The sequence below is a fragment of the Mustela nivalis genome, assembly GCF_964662115.1.
Source record: "Mustela nivalis genome assembly, chromosome: X".
Classification (NCBI taxonomy): domain Eukaryota; kingdom Metazoa; phylum Chordata; class Mammalia; order Carnivora; family Mustelidae; genus Mustela; species Mustela nivalis.
In genome coordinates, this window is record NC_139040.1 from 63,543,955 (window position 1) to 63,559,962 (window position 16,008).

The window sequence follows — 16,008 nt, forward strand, 5'->3', positions numbered from 1 at the left end:
AGGTAGTATCTCATTGTGATTTTGATTTGTATTTCCCTGATGATGAGTGGTGTTGAACATCTTTTCATATGTCTGTTAGCTTCTTTGGAAAAGTGTTTTTTCATGTCTTCTGCCCATTTCTTAACTGGGTTATTTGTTTTATGGGTATTGAGTTTGTTAAGTTCTTTATAGATTTTAGATACTAACCTTTTCATCAGTTATATCGTTTGCAAATATCTTCCCCATTCTGTGGGCTGCCTTTTAGTTTTGTTGTTTCTTTCACTGTGCAGAAGATTTTTACCTTGATGAAGTTGCACTAGTTCATATTTGCTTTTTCTCCCTTGCCTCAGGAGATGTATCTTGTAAGAAGTTGCTGTGGCTGTTGTCAGAGAGGTTGCTGCCTGTGTTCTCCTCTAGGATTTTGATGGATGCCTGTCTCATATTTAGGTCTTTCATCCATTTTGAATTTATTTTTGTGTGTGGTGGAAGAAAGTGGTCCTTTCATTCTTATGCATGTGGCTGTCCAATTTCCCAACACCATTTGTTGAGGAGATTGCCTTTTTTCCACTGGGCATTCTTTTCCTGCTTTGTCAAAGATTAGTTGACCATAGAATTGAGGGTCCTTTTCTAGATTTTCTAGTCTGTTCCATTGATAAATGTGTCTGTTTATATGCCAGTACCATATTGTCTTGATCACTACAGCTTTGTCATATAGCTTGAAGTCTGGAATTATGATACCTCCAGCTTTACTTTTCATTTTCAAGATGGCCTGGCTATTCACGATGTTTTGTGGTTCCATACATATTTTAGGATTGTTCTAGCTTTGTGAAAAATACTTTCATGATTGCATTAAATGTGTAGATTGGTTTTCATAGTTTAGATATTTTAATAATATTTGTTCTTCCTATACAGGAGTATGGAATGTTTATCCATTTCTTTGTGTCCTCTTCAATTTCTTTAATAAGTGTTCTGTAGTTCTTAGAGTACAGATATTTTACCTCTTTGATTAGGTTTATTCCCAGATATCTTACAGTTAGTTTTTGGTCTTTCTTCTTCTTTTTTTTTTTTTTAACACATTCTTCCTGGAGCCCTCTTTCTTCTTGCTTCAATTTTAACTACTTTAGTATCTTGCATCTGTCTAACCTCTCCCTGTGTTTATTACATATTCTCTCTGTATGTCATTACACTATATTACAATTGCCTTTCACTCATCCCTACTACAGTTAGGCCCTTGCGCACTGTCCTTTATTTTGATGTATTTAGCTATTGCTCATAACAGTACTGAACGCAGTATGAACTTTGGAGTTAAACATGGATTTTCTACATTTACTGATCTGTATATACCTTGAATACTCTGTAAACATGTGCTTTCCATATATATCTTTATTCCTAAATCAGACTCTTGTTTGCCAGCAGTAGGATTCTTCCTGTACATATAAATCCTCAACCTGACTCCTTAGACATGTCTTGTTTTCATCAGTAAGTGAGAAATGAATTCTTTGAACTCCTAATTGTTCAGAAAACCACCTTAGGATTAAAAAGTCATATCATAATTAAAATATCTATGGAGAACTTATTACTAAAGCATTTATGCATGTTTTTATTTTCAGAGGGCGATTGTTTATCATTTCCACCAAAGCAGGATCTCTTGGAATTAATTTGGTAGCTGCCAATCGAGTGATTATATTTGATGCTTCTTGGAATCCATCTTATGACATCCAGAGTATATTCCGAGTGTATCGCTTTGGACAGACTAAACCTGTGTATGTATATAGGTTCTTAGCTCAGGTAGGTTTACAGTTTGTATTTTCTTTTTTCATAGTGAAAGGTTGGGTGAAATTGATAATGTTTTTAGAGTGCCAAACATGTATGCATTATAGAGAAGCAAATGAATTTGAAAACATCAACCCTAATCCTATACATAAAGCAGCAGAGGTCAATTTTGGCTTCTTAGGATTTTCTGTTTTGTAGTTCATCCATGTCTATAATGTCAGCTTTCTCAGATTGAGATGGATTTGCATGGGTAAACAGATTTAGAATTTTCTTGCTCGTTCAAAAAAGTTAAACATTTATAGTTCTTTTACTTAGCATACATAGAAAAGCAAATAAGTTAATCTGATTTGCTTATAGATGTAAAGGTCAAATGATCATTGTCTTGAGTGGCTACTAGATACTCTCTTAATTTGAAGAACATGGGTAAGTACGAAGAAAAAGTTAACTTATAATGACAAAAAAATCATTACAAAGAATATTAAATACCTTCTAGGAAAAGAATATTAAAGTCATTTCCTTTAAATATAAACTCAGATATTAAAAAACAAACTGAAATTTAAGAAAAACGAGTAAAATCAAAGAGGTGGATGCAGTATAAGGTAATACAGGTTTATAGAATCAAGTTGCCTTTTTACTGTTACACATGTTTTGGGAACAGATGCGATTCTCTCCACCTGCCTCCAAATCTGGGCTTCTAAACCAGAGACTGAGTTATATTGGTAGATTAATCCTCACTCTTTTGATCTTCTGTGGTACTTAATATAATTGGCAAACTGCAGTGTAACCCCTTTCCTGTCATTTAAATTAAAAGCTCCTTTACATTCTGGCTTAAAATGATATATATGTAGTAGATAAGGCATTTTATTTGTTAATTTTCTATCCCGAAATGATAGAAAGTAAGACTTGATAGAAAGGTTTTTTTATAGTAACTATTGAGCGCTTATATTCCACTGAGAAGGTACGAAACTGCTTTCTTGAATTACTATTTTTATAACCCTCTAAAATGTCATTTCATGTACTTCTTTATTTCTGTTCACCTTGGTATCTAACTACTCTACTTCCACTAAGTACAGAAATATGTAAAGCAAAACTTGCATGTATATTGGTCAGATAATACAGGGTGATTATCAGTAATATACTTTTCTTTTTTCTTAAGGTAAACTATGGTGAACAGATGAAATCTCTCATGAATTAAGCAGCATTGCTAATAAAACTTGCTCTATGGGAGTATATCACTATGAAGTTTTGTTATTTATATATTATTCCTTCTTTTTACAAAGGGAACCATGGAAGATAAGATTTATGATCGGCAAGTAACTAAGCAGTCACTGTCTTTCCGAGTTGTTGATCAGCAGCAGGTTGAGCGTCATTTTACCATGAATGAGCTTACTGAACTTTATACTTTTGAGCCAGACTTACTAGATGACCCTAATTCAGAAAAAAAGAAGAAGAGGGATACTCCCATGCTGCCAAAGGTAAACATCTTTAGATTATTAGCTTAAAAAAAAAAAAACCTACCATGGACCAAAGATACTTTACTATTATGGTGAAAGTTAGTCATTTAACTAAGGCTGTATTTCAGAATGTTTCAAAAAGAATAAAATCGTATTTCAATAAGAGGGTGCTTAGTCAGTTCTCCACATAAAACTGCAAAAAGATACTATAATCTGAAATGTGTATTTTATGCCAAGTAAAAATTTCAGCCCTGTGGGAAAAAGTTGCTGTGCAGAAACCGTAAAGGAAATAGTATGTTTCTCTTTTAATAATCTCCAGTAGAGGTCATATATAATTTTAATATTTCTATATGAAATTGAAATATATCTTCCTTAACATTCTTTGCTGTCATATAGCAGTTAGGAATCAGCAAATAAAAGTGTCTCTTGATATTTTTCACTGTCACAAAGCGAGTAAGACTTTCACACTTGGAAAAGGATGCTTTTAGAGGTAATCTTGGCAAGCCCTTATATTTTATGTAAGTGGGGAAACCTAGGGTCAGAGATATTCAGTGACTTGCCCATGGTTTCCAGCTAATAAGTGGCAGAGCCAGGAGTAGTATCTAATCTGTCTTCCGGTCCATTGTTCTTGGATTTTAAAAAAGACATTATTTAGATTAGTATAGAAATTTATTATGATGGTAGATATCATTTTGACCCTTTTGAACATAAGAGAAAGCCACATGTTCTCTGGTCTAAAATAATGATCTAAATATGTTCAAACATATTCTAGTTAATCTAAAAGGCCATTTTAGGGGGAATTGTTGAGGGGTTGCTTTTCCTGTTGTCTTGGCTTCAAATTCAAGCACTTAATGTTCCATGTAGCTGAGACTTGAAAGAGCAGCTCCCCAGTTATGGTATCACTCTACCAAAGTAACTTTAGTCATTTGTTTAAAAAAGAAAAACAAAACAAAACAAAAAAGCCCCCAAACCTCCTATGAAGAACCTCTCAGTTCTTCATATGGTTAGACACAATTAAAGCAACAAAAGGTAGGAGTAATAAATAACTATCTAATGGTAACATGAATCAGTGATTTCTCCAGTTAACCTTTAATATACGTGTCAATTCAAGTAACATGAACATTAACCATTTGGAGGTTTTTTAAAAATATATTTTGTCTATATAAAAAATATTTTGTTTCTCTAATCAGTGAACTATTACATTTAAAGTTTACTGATAAGCAAATAATGAATCATGGAACACTAAAAAATAATAAAAAAATAAGTTATGGGGGTATAATGTACACTGTTTGGAATATACTTAGTAATATTGTAATAACTTTATATGGTGATCAATATAGCTAGACATGGTGGGGATTATTTCATAAAGTACAAAGTTATCAAATCACTACAACATACACATGAAACTAATAGGATATTTCATAAACTATAAAATTATTAAATCACTATAACATAAAAAAAATAATAATAAAAAATAAAGTTTACTGATAGCGCATCTAGGAAAAAAGAATTTTTGTGACAGTCTCTATCAAATCCCTTTGATAATGGCTTAGGGCCACATGGGGGTTTAAATCTGCTTTTTTTTTTTTTTTTTAATTTTTTTTAATTTTTTTTTAATTTATTTTTTATTTTCAGCATAACAGTATTCATTATTTTTCACCACACCCAGTGCTCCATGCAATTCGTGCCCTTTATAATACCCACCACCTAGTACCCCAAACTCCCACCCCCCACCCCTTCAAAATCCTCAGATTGTTTTTCAGAGTCCATAGTCTCTCATGGTTCACCTCCCCTTCCAATTTCCCCCAACTCCCTTCTCCTCTCTAACTCCCCATGTCCTCCATGCTATTTGTTATGCTCCACAAATAAGTGAAACCATATGATAATTGACTCTCTCTGCTTGACTTATTTCACTCAGCATAATAATCTCTTCCAGTCCCGTCCATGCTGCTACAAAAGTTGGGTATTTGTCCTTTCTTTTTTTTTTTTTTTTTTTATAAACATATATTTTTATCCCCAGGGGTACAGGTCTGTGAATCACCAGGTTTACACACTTCACAGCACTCACCAAAGCACATACCCTCCCCAATGTCCATAATCCCACCCCCTTCTCCCAAACCCCCTCCCCCCAGCAACCCTCAGTTTGTTTTGTGAGATTAAGAGTCACTTATGGTTTGTCTCCCTCCCAATCCCATCTTGTTTCATTTATTCTTCTCCTACCCACTTAAGCCCCCATGTTGCATCACCACTTCCTCATATCAGGGAGATTTTACTTATTTATTTGACACACACACACACAGAGATAACAAGTAGGCGGAGAGGCAGGGGGGAGGGGCAGGCTCCCTGCTGAGCAGAGAGCCCAATGCAGGGCTCTGTCCCAGGACGCTGAGATCATGACCTGAGCCCAAGGCAGAGGCTTAACCCACTGAGCCACCCAGGTGCCCCTATTAGTGCTTTTTAAAAAAGGTTTTAAAACAGTGTGCTGGGGATGCCTGGGTGGCTCAGGTCATGACCCTGGGGTCCTGGGATCAAGTCCCACATCAGGCTCCTTGCTCAGCGGGGAGCCTGCTCCTCCCTCTGCCTGCTGCTCTCCCTGCTTGTGCTCGTTCGCTCTCACTCTCTCTCTCTGATAAATAAATATATTTTTAAAAAATTTAAAAAGCAGTATACTATACCACAGTGCCTTTCTGACTATCACAGTAACTAAGAACTGTCAGGGATCTAAAAGGAAATAAAATAGGGTATTGTATGAGATTTACCTGAAGGAAGTGATAGTGTATTTGGGGAGAGAAAGGTAGCATTATTTCAAGAAAAATAATCAAGTGCGGATGTGACTGGTACTTAATGTGTTGACCAAATAGTGTATGGTTGAAAAAATGGAAAATGGAGCATTCAGGTACAGTTTTGGTGGGAAAAAAATCTGACTGGCTAATAAAAGGTGGTTAGTATTTGATTGGATTAGGAAATAATGAGGTTTGAATACAGCAAAATGAAACAATTTGGGCAAAGGGAAAGATAATGATTTAGGTACCTGACTCAAGGTATGATGAAGAGATTGGCCAGGTAAAGAGTTGAAATTGGGTGGGTGAGGTGTGGGTTAGGTGGAGCCAGCTTATGGAGAGCCATGAAAGGTAAGTGGAGGCATTTGGATTTAAAATAGTATTCACTATAAGTTTATGAATGGGCCTGTTATATGATGAATGTAGGCTTTTGGAAAATTAGCCTGGTAGTAAAATGTGGAATGAGGCCCTATAGTAATAGGGTGCTGGTTATGGAGTGAATCAAACACTTCAAGAAAATAAATGAGAGGGGCGCCTCGGTGACTCAGTGGATTAAGCCTCTGCCTTGGGCTCAGGTCATGATCTCAGGGTCCTGGGATCGAGTCCCGCATCGGGCTCTCTGCTCAGCAGGGGGCCTGCTTCCTCCTCTCTCTCTCTCTGCCTGCCTCTCCGTCTACTTGTGATCTCTCTCTGTCAAATAAATAAATAAAATCTTTAAAAAAAAAAAAGAAAATAAATGAGAGAACTCAATAACTGATGCTAAACTGTAGCTTTCAGTAGGTAGGCAGTGAAAAATTTACCTAAATAATGAAGCTTATTCATTCATTGATTAAAAACTTTTCAGATACCTGCAAACTACTGTTTATGCTGTTACTAAGGATACATTGGTAAATAAGACTAGGTTCCTGCCCCTAAAGAGTCCAATCAGTTTACTTATTATAAGCAAGTAGATGTAATAAAAGTTATGGATCCTATAATACAAAATCTGTATAGACATCAAGGAAGGAATAGTCAGTTCTTTCTTGGAAAAGTTGGAGATGGGAAGTTAGGAGGACTTGAACTGATGTTGGAAATAGAAGTGGGTAGCAATTTGCATTGCTATGAGGGCAAAAGGTGAAGGCCCTTCAAGAGGAAGAGCAGGATAAAGAAACATGCGCATCAAACAGCAAGGCAAGTTTTAGGAGCCTTTAGTTTAAAAGTAATGGAGTAAAAGGAGATAGAGTAAGGGAGAGTAGGCATTGGGAGGAGATAAGAGAAAAGACTAGAGAGACACAAGAATCAGATCATAGAAGTTAGAGTTTGGACATTGTGTTACAGGCTGTTGGATCTATTGTAATGATTTTAAGAAAACCGACAACATCAAGTTTTTATTTTAGAAAAATCACTTTGGGTATCAGTGTTTAGGATGGATTGGAGAAAGGAAAATAGATGCAAAGATACCTGTTAGGATGCCTTTTTTTCCCAGTTTATTCAGGTAACTCTTTAATTCCAAAACAATAATACAGGATGCTCAGTAAATGTTAACTTTGTTCCCTAGGCTTATATTTAGAATTTCATTTAACTTTACACACTACTGTTTGGTTTTGATTTCCTTTAATAAGAATTTGAAAATTGGTCCTCTCTGAAATAGGTACAAGTAGGTGTTGTTGAAATTCATAGTACAGGATTTCTCAGTATTTGAGCCTGCTCTTATTAAAGACATTTCAGAGTTGGTTCCTGTTACTATAGTATAATTGCAGATACCTTCCTTTTTTATACATCATGTTCAAGATGAAGGACTGATAAAAATGATATATTTTCATTTCCCCTTCAAATTGCTTTTATCTAAATAATTAAATTGCATGCCTTTTAAGTTAATTTTTATTGCCTTTTGATATTTTCTGAAGTGTTTATTTTCAACTTACTTGGTATGTGATTATTGTATCTTTTTCTGCCTTATCATATCCTCTTTAATTACTGTGTAATTCCTCCTCCTGTATTTCTGTTCTCGTTTACTTTATTTTACTGCCCTACTTTCTTTTTTAAAATTTTTTAAAATTATATTTACTATCTCAGACTTAATTTATTAACCACTTGACTGTTTTTCTTGTCTTTTTATCTTTGCAGCTCTTTAAAGGCAAGAACTATATCCTTTGCTCCTTTTCTTTTCATCCGTAGTGGATAATATAATGCTGGCACTTTTATATGGCCTTTCTTGAAATTTAAGTTGCCTTTATAGTGATATTTAAGTAGACTTTTTATTGTTCCTTAATGATCCATATATCATTGAAAGGCAGTGCCAGACTTATTACTGCAAGTAGTAAAATTGAAATGAACAGTGATTTGTCTGTGACAGCAGGTGTGTGAAAGGAAGAGAAATGGAGCTTTTAATTCGTGTCTTCAGTTCTGTACTGAATTAACTATCTTAGTCAGCTCTGTTCTCCACCCCACCCTATAAGTTATATTTTGTTAAATCGCCTCATTGGTTTCTTATTGTTGTTGGTACTGCTTTTCTTTTTTTGAAATGTAACAGTTTTGTTGTCCTTTGAACCCATTATTTAAATGTATTGATTTTGGGGTCTTCTGAATCATGTCCAGAAAGTGTTGGTTCAGCTCTTTAGTTGTTTGTGGTAATAATGTTTTCAGCCACTTTGAAACTTCCAGCATGATCTAAACTTACAGTTTAACATAAGTTTCTAGTGATAAAGATTTGTTGACTGATTCTTAACTTTTATTTTTTAACTGTTAAAGTAATAACTTGTTTCGGTTAATGTTTATGTAGACTATGTGAGGCAGAGTATCTTTTCTGATAGTAAACTTATGAATAATGAATCGTTGAACACTACAACTACAACAAAATTTATGATGTACTATATGCTAGCTAACTGAACATAATAAAAAACTTACGAATTACACAGATACCAGAGATGAAAATCTTAGTCAGGGTCATATTTCATAATATGCTTAAGTGAGTATACAGCTTAAGTTCTGTACCTTTATTAAAAGAAGTCAGTAAACCTGGCATAAAAGTTTTTTTTTTTTTTGTACTTCCCTTTTCTAGCACTGTACTGCCTATGTCTTTTTTTTTAAGATTTTATTTATTTATTTGACAGAAATCACAAGTAGATGGAGAGGCAGGCAGAGAGAGAGAGAGAGGGAAGCAGGCTCCCTGCTGAGCAGAGAGCCTGATACGGGACTCGATCCCAGGACCCTGAGATCATGACCCGAGCCAAAGGCAGCGGCTTAACCCACTGAGCCACCCAGGCACCCTACCTATGTCTTTTTAAAGGTGTACTGCATGTTGGTAATTATAAAGAGAACAAAATGGATATTTAAAACTAAAGTATCCAAAGTGAAGCTTTAGGTCTGCTTCTTCAACCCTGATCTTGTGTACAATTTTCTCCCTTTGTCCTTATTCTTTATTAAAGTTTTAATACCTCAGAGCATAGTTTACTAAACAGTGATGTTACTATGCAGTGTTAATATAGGATTTTACCTTGGTCTTTTTTAACACGAGTGAGAAATATTCACACTAAAATAATTTGATGTGAAGTCTAGAATAGCTAATCAGCCTATTTAGGAAACTTCCAAACATTTATTTTGAGGAATAAATGTTCAGAAGGGCCCATTTAATTGTAGGGCAAGTATCAGTAACCTATAGCATATTAACCACATGGTGGCACATGAACCCAATTTTTGTTGACTTGTACCTATAAGGAGCCATGCTCCTAACTGAAGCATAATTGAGGTTTGATGTCATTGTTTCCTACTTTTCTGCCTCATTTATCTCAAGTTATATGTTTATTATTCAATAAAACAAGTTCTAGTATTGTTTCTTTGTATTCACTGGCATAAAATGATTATTCATCTGAATAAGAATAGACCACTAGAAATCATAATATATGCCAGAGAAATTGTTTTAATTTTACAATTTCTTTGTAGGTTATAATTATATTCAGTGCTTTTTGGGATGGTTGATACATAGTAAAAAGAGAAAATGGTTTAAACCCATTCCTTTTTCTAATCACCTGTCAACCACTCTTTTTAGGATGTAATCTTAGGCACGCCACATAAGTTTTCTAAGCTTCACTTAGAAAAGAACATGAGAGCCGGGTGCGGTGGCGCGCGCCTGTAGTCCCAGCTACTCGGGAGGCTGAGGCAGGAGGATCGCTTGAGCCCAGGAGTTCTGGGCTGTAGTGCGCTATGCCGATCGGGTGTCTGCACTAAGTTCGGCATCAATATGGTGACCTCCCGGGAGCGGGGGACCACCAGGTTGCCTAAGGAGGGGTGAACCGGCCCAGGTCAGAAAAGAACATGAGATAGTAGTACCTTTCTCACAGAGGAGATAATCCACATAAAGCCCCTGCCTAACACATAGTAAGTGCTCAAAGGTTAGCTGCTATTTTTGTTTCTGTAATTGTCAACTCTCATTGCCGTTATACTTGGTCCATTTCTCTGAAACCAGTATAGACATAAATTTCTAGAATTTCAGAGGAGTCGTGAAGTCCTAATCCTTAAGAGATTAAGTTTCACATAGACAGATTAGTAGAGGACTAAAAATATTTAGGAGCCAGAGACAGTAATCTCACCTAGACTGTGGAAGAGATGGGTATTTGAGGCTTGGGATTCTTCTAGAGATCAATTATAATCAAGAGTGAATAATATTAGATATTGATAATCACTTTTAATGATATTAGCATGCATTTGACTATGAACTACTAGTACCCTTTCTAACATTCAAAGATTTTTTTTCTTAAATAATACATGCAACTTTAGAATTGTCTACCTTATATCCAGCTGATACCACTTTAAGTGATTTTTTAAAGTGAAGAGGTGCTTCTAGTGTCCCTCCACAAACCAGAAAAACAATAGACTGACCTTGCTTGCTTTTAAAGATTATTTATTTATTTATTTGAGAGAGAGTGAGAGAGAGCGCACAAAAGCGGAGGAAGGGACAGAAGGAGAAGGAGAAGCAGGTTCCCCCCTGAGCAGGGAGCCATCTGGGAGCTTGATCCCAGGACTCTGGGATCATGACCTGAGCTGAAAGCAGGCGCTTAACTGACTGAGCCACCCAGGCAACCCTGACCATGCTTTATTTAAAGTGCTGCTTTGTCTCTCTTACTGTGTTTCTCTCTGTCAAATAAATAAAATCTTAAAAAAAAAAGCAAAGAAGGTACATTTAAAAATAAATAAAGTGCTGCTTTGTGTCTTATTTTGATTGTATTACCTTATAACACAAGAAGAATTATTAAGGAGACAAGGTTATTGAGTATTTTAGTGAAAACACTTAGATTAAATGGACTTCAATGCCAGTGATGCCCCTGAATAGCAGCCTCCCTAACCCTGGCAAGATGCCTTTCAAATCACTTCTAATGGAAACATCAACATCCATGAGGCCACCTTACTGGCAGAGTTGGGAGTGGAATATAAGATTCCATTGGGGAGGGTGTGAGGTAGACTTCAGCAAGTGTCTCCTTTTAAAACACTAGAAAGGTCTGCTACTCAAGATTATGGAAGTTCTGAAATTTAAAATACGAGGTTTGTATTTAGTAAATGCTGACTGATTAAACAAATTTTAACTCATTTATTTATTAAGAACTCAAAAGCAGGAACAGATGTGTCTGTTCTTTCTAGATTATAAGCTTCCTACTACTGGCCTCTGAGGGTAGGAATTGTGTCATTGAATCTTTATCACTATATTCCTAGCATCTGGCATAATACCTAGCACATAGCAAGTATTTGTTAAAAATGTGACAAGTGAATAAATGGATTTTTGTCCTATAATTGCATGCTGATGGTTGTAAGGCAGTGGTTTGCATGCCTTTAAAATTGTGTTTTTTCTTGTGTGTAGTTCTTGGACTAAGAGTAATAGCATCTGAATAGATTCTGAATAGCATCAGGATCACCTGGCAGCTTGATAAAAATGCAGATTCCTGACTTCCATCTAAGACCTACTGAATCAATTTCTGCATGTGAACCCTGGGAATCTGTATTTTTAACAGGGTTCACTACTGTTTTATAGCTATAAGGTATTTAGTAGCGTGATTTGCCTTTGTAGTTATTATCAGCTAAACCTTTGAATTAGGAATAATGATAAACAGATGCCTGGTGGCTCAGTGGATTAATAAGCCTCTGCCTTCGACTCAGGTCATGATCTCAGGGTCCTGGGATCGAGTTCCGCATCAGGCTCTCTGCTCGGCGGGGAGCCTGGTTCCTCCTCTCTCTGTCTGCCTGCCTCTCTGCCTGCTTTTGATCTCTGTCAAATAAATAAATAAAATCTTTAAAAAAATAATAATGATAAACAGTAGCTAACAATTATTGAGTGCTTTTTATGCAAGACACTGTACTAAGGGCTTTACTTGTATTGAATCATTTATTTATTGCTTTATTATTTTTTTAATTCTTATAGCCACCTTACAAAGCTGGTACAGTCTGTTTTTCTTATAGATGATGAAGTTATACCAGAGAACTGGTGGCACCTGTATTTGATCTCAGTGCCATAACCAGACCCCATACTCTTTAACTACTACACTCTATTGTGCTGACATTAATTATGTGATTAAGCTTGTGGAAGAAGTTTTGGTATGACTTCACAGTCCTTTTTTAATTTCCAACTTTCTTTTTCATTGATATCTAATTGACATATAATAGCTTGTGTACAACATAATGATTCAGTATATATATATATATATATATATATATATATATATATATATATTGCTAAATGATTACCACAGTAAGTCTAGTTAACATCCATCACCACTCATAGTTACAGATTTTTTTCTTGTGATAAAAAACTTTTAATATCGGGGCGCCTGGGTGGCTCAGTAGGTTAAGCTGCTGCCTTCAGCTCAGGTCATGATCTCAGGGTCCTGGGATCGAGTCCCACATCGGGCTCTCTGCTTAGCAGGGAGCCTGCTTCCCTCTCTCTCTCTGTCTACTTGTGATCTCTCTGTCAAATAAATAAATAAAATCTTTGAAAAAAACCTTTTTTAATATCAACTCTCTTAGCAACTTTGAAATATACACTACATTATTACTAACTGTAGTTGCCATGCTATACGTTACATCGCCAGAACTTACTCATCTTACCCTTTGACAGACATCTCCCCATTTTACACACAACCTCAGCTCCTGGTAACCAGCACTCTACTCTGTTTCTATGAATTCAGCTTTTTAGATTCCATGTGTAAGTGAGATCACAGGTATTTGTTTTTCTCGTCTGACTTATTTCCCTTAGCATGATGCCTTCAAGATTCCCTCCATGTTATTGCATTGACAGGATTTCCTTATTTTCTTGTGGCCAAATAATATTCCATTTTATATATGTACCACAATATATTTATCCATTCATCCATCAGTGGACACTTAGGTTGTTTCCATGTCTTGGCTATTGTAAATAATGCTGTGATGAATATGAGGGTTCAGGTATCTTTTTGAGTGTTTTGCTTTCCTTCCGATTAATACCCAGAAGTGAAATTATTAGATCATATAGTTTCATTTGCAAGGTTTTTTTGAGGAATTTTCCATAATGGTTGTACCAGTTTCTATTCCCACCAACAGTGCACAAGTGTCCCTTTTTCTTCACTTCTTCATACTTCTTGATCAGTACTAAGGGTTTATGAAAAAACATTTTCAGTGTTATCAAGCGTATAATACTGGAGAATGTAGATTTTATCTTTAGTTACTGCAAAATCCTAGGGTGGCAAAGCTGATTCTAGTCCTCCTGAACTATTTTGGATGCTGAATTTATCTCTAGCCCTGAGTCAGTACAGCATTGTCGTTAAAGAACAAGAGCCCTTGAGAAAGACCACCTAGGTTTGAATCTTGACCTTTGTCAAGTTATTTGACTTCTCTCTGCCTCAGTTTCTTGATCTATAATTCCGAGATACTTATGTCTGTTGTTCTTCAAAAAACTCATCCTCTTCGTTTTTAATTTCATCTCCTTCTGAGACTATTATTAGTAAATGCCTGCCCTTCTGCTTTTAGCTTTCATATCTTACAGCTTTTCTTTTGCCTCATTCTGATCTCCTAGTTCACTAAGTTATATTTTTTTGCTCTATCTCTTCTGCTTTTTATATTATCCATTGAGTTACTTATTTCAGTGATTATTTTTTTCCCCTAATATTTCAGATTGGCTCTTTTTAGGTAATTTTTGTTTGAATTTCATATTGACAGTACCTTTCCTTATTTCCCAAAGTCTATTTTAATGCTTATTTTGAATAATTGAAACATTTTTTCAGTAACTTTGCTTCAGATGACATATGGTGCCAGTTTGTTGTCACACTGGGGATGGGGTGTGTGTGTGTGTGTGTTGCTTGTGTGTTTGCATGTGTGTTGGCCTGTAAATTCCTGGAATTTGTTTCTTTTTCCTTTCTGTACTTTCTGTGGATTGATTGTGGTGGGAGGGAGCCAGCACAGCCATTCTGATTCATGATCTTAGAAATCTTAGAAAGCTTAGATCTTAGAAATCTTATCCATTATATGGTGATATTAACAGTATGTACTTCATAGAGTTACTATGAAAATTAGATATTCTGTGTAAAGTTCTTAGAATAGTGTTAGCATGCAATTATACATTCCATTGAGCTTTAAAAAAATTTATAGGGAGGTGACTTGAATTCAGATCCTAACTTTAGAAAAATGTTTTTGATAAGTTAAATATAGAGCTGACTAGGGGTAAAAAGGACATTGACCCATCTTTCAGACTTTGTGCCATCCCAGAATTCTGTCACATTGTCTAGTGTTGTCTGTCTCCATTATTGCAAAGAAAATAAGGAGGGAATGGTTGGCTTAACATTTTTTCCTGTTTTGAAAATTTTCAAACTAGAAAAATATGGATACTCATATACCCATCACCTAGTTTGAGTAATTGTTAGTATTTTGCCACATTTTCTCCTCTATTTTTCTGAAATATTTTAAGTTACATTTTTAAAATTATTTATTTTTTAGAGAGAGTGTGAGTGGGGTGGAGAGAGGGGCAGAGGGAGAGAGAATGAATCTTAAGCAGGCTCTTTGCTAAGAGCAGAGCCCAATGTCGGGCTCTATCTCACAACCCTGAGATCATGTCCTGAGCCAAAATCAGAATCAAATGCTTAACCAGCTGAGCCCCGCAGGTGCCCCAAATTATATGTATGTATTTAAATTATAAGATTATGATACTTCACTTGTAAATATTACAGTATAAATCTCTAAAATATAATGGCACTTCATGGCACCTGGTTGGCTCAGTGGGTTGGGCCTCTGCCTTCGGCTCGGATCATGATCTCAGGGTCCTGGGATCGAGTCCCACGTCGGGCTCTCTGCTCAGCAGGGAGCCTGCTTCCTCCTCTCTCTTTCTCTGCCTGCCTCTCTGCCTCTCTTGTGATCTCTCTCTGTCAAATAAATAAATAAAAATCTTTAAAAAAAAATACAGACACTTCAAAAATAGACATTCCTTATATAACCACTATACCATAAAATCAATAACTTCTTAATTTCCTAACATCATCTAATACGATACCTGTAGTCAGATTACTCCAGTTGTCTTGAATATGTCTTTTATAGCTAATTTGTTCAAATCTAGATCTGTTCGAGGTATACACAATATATTTGATTGTTTTGTCTCATTGTTATAATCCTCTTAATTCAGTGTACTCATCTTCCCTCCATTCTGGATTTATTTCCTGTTGGATATTTGAACTTCCATTTGTTATATATTCTGTAAACTGGAAATTAGACCCAAAGGCTTGATTAAATTCTTAGCAGGTATTTCTAGCAAGAATGTTTTATAGATAATGTGTAAAAAGATGTTAATATTTTTTAAAAATACAGGATAAGGCAAAGTGTGAAGAAAAAGGAGTAATATACATATCGAGTGCTTGTGCTATGTTCTTTTAAATACACTATCTCATTTAATTCTTACAGTAACCCCATGAGTTACCAATGGTATTATCCCTTTGTAGCAAGGGAATTGGTTCCAAGAGATCACTGAACTATTAAATGGCAAAGTTAGAATTCAAAAAGAGAAAGGAAAAAAGTCAAATAAGACTGTTTATATAAAC

General features: G+C 35.5%; 1 protein-coding gene across 5 annotated transcripts in view; it reads left to right on the forward strand.

The window, feature by feature from the left end:
* ATRX (ATRX chromatin remodeler) overlaps positions 1-16,008 on the forward strand; it is a 293,312-nt gene that overhangs the window by 262,230 nt on the left and 15,074 nt on the right. For all 5 annotated transcript variants that reach the window (XM_082716012.1, XM_082716016.1, XM_082716013.1 and 2 more), the window contains 2 exons: positions 1,590-1,767; positions 3,033-3,227. In XM_082716012.1, the coding sequence (XP_082572138.1) occupies positions 1,590-1,767; positions 3,033-3,227 (373 nt within the window). The remainder of the gene's footprint in view (positions 1-1,589; positions 1,768-3,032; positions 3,228-16,008) is intronic.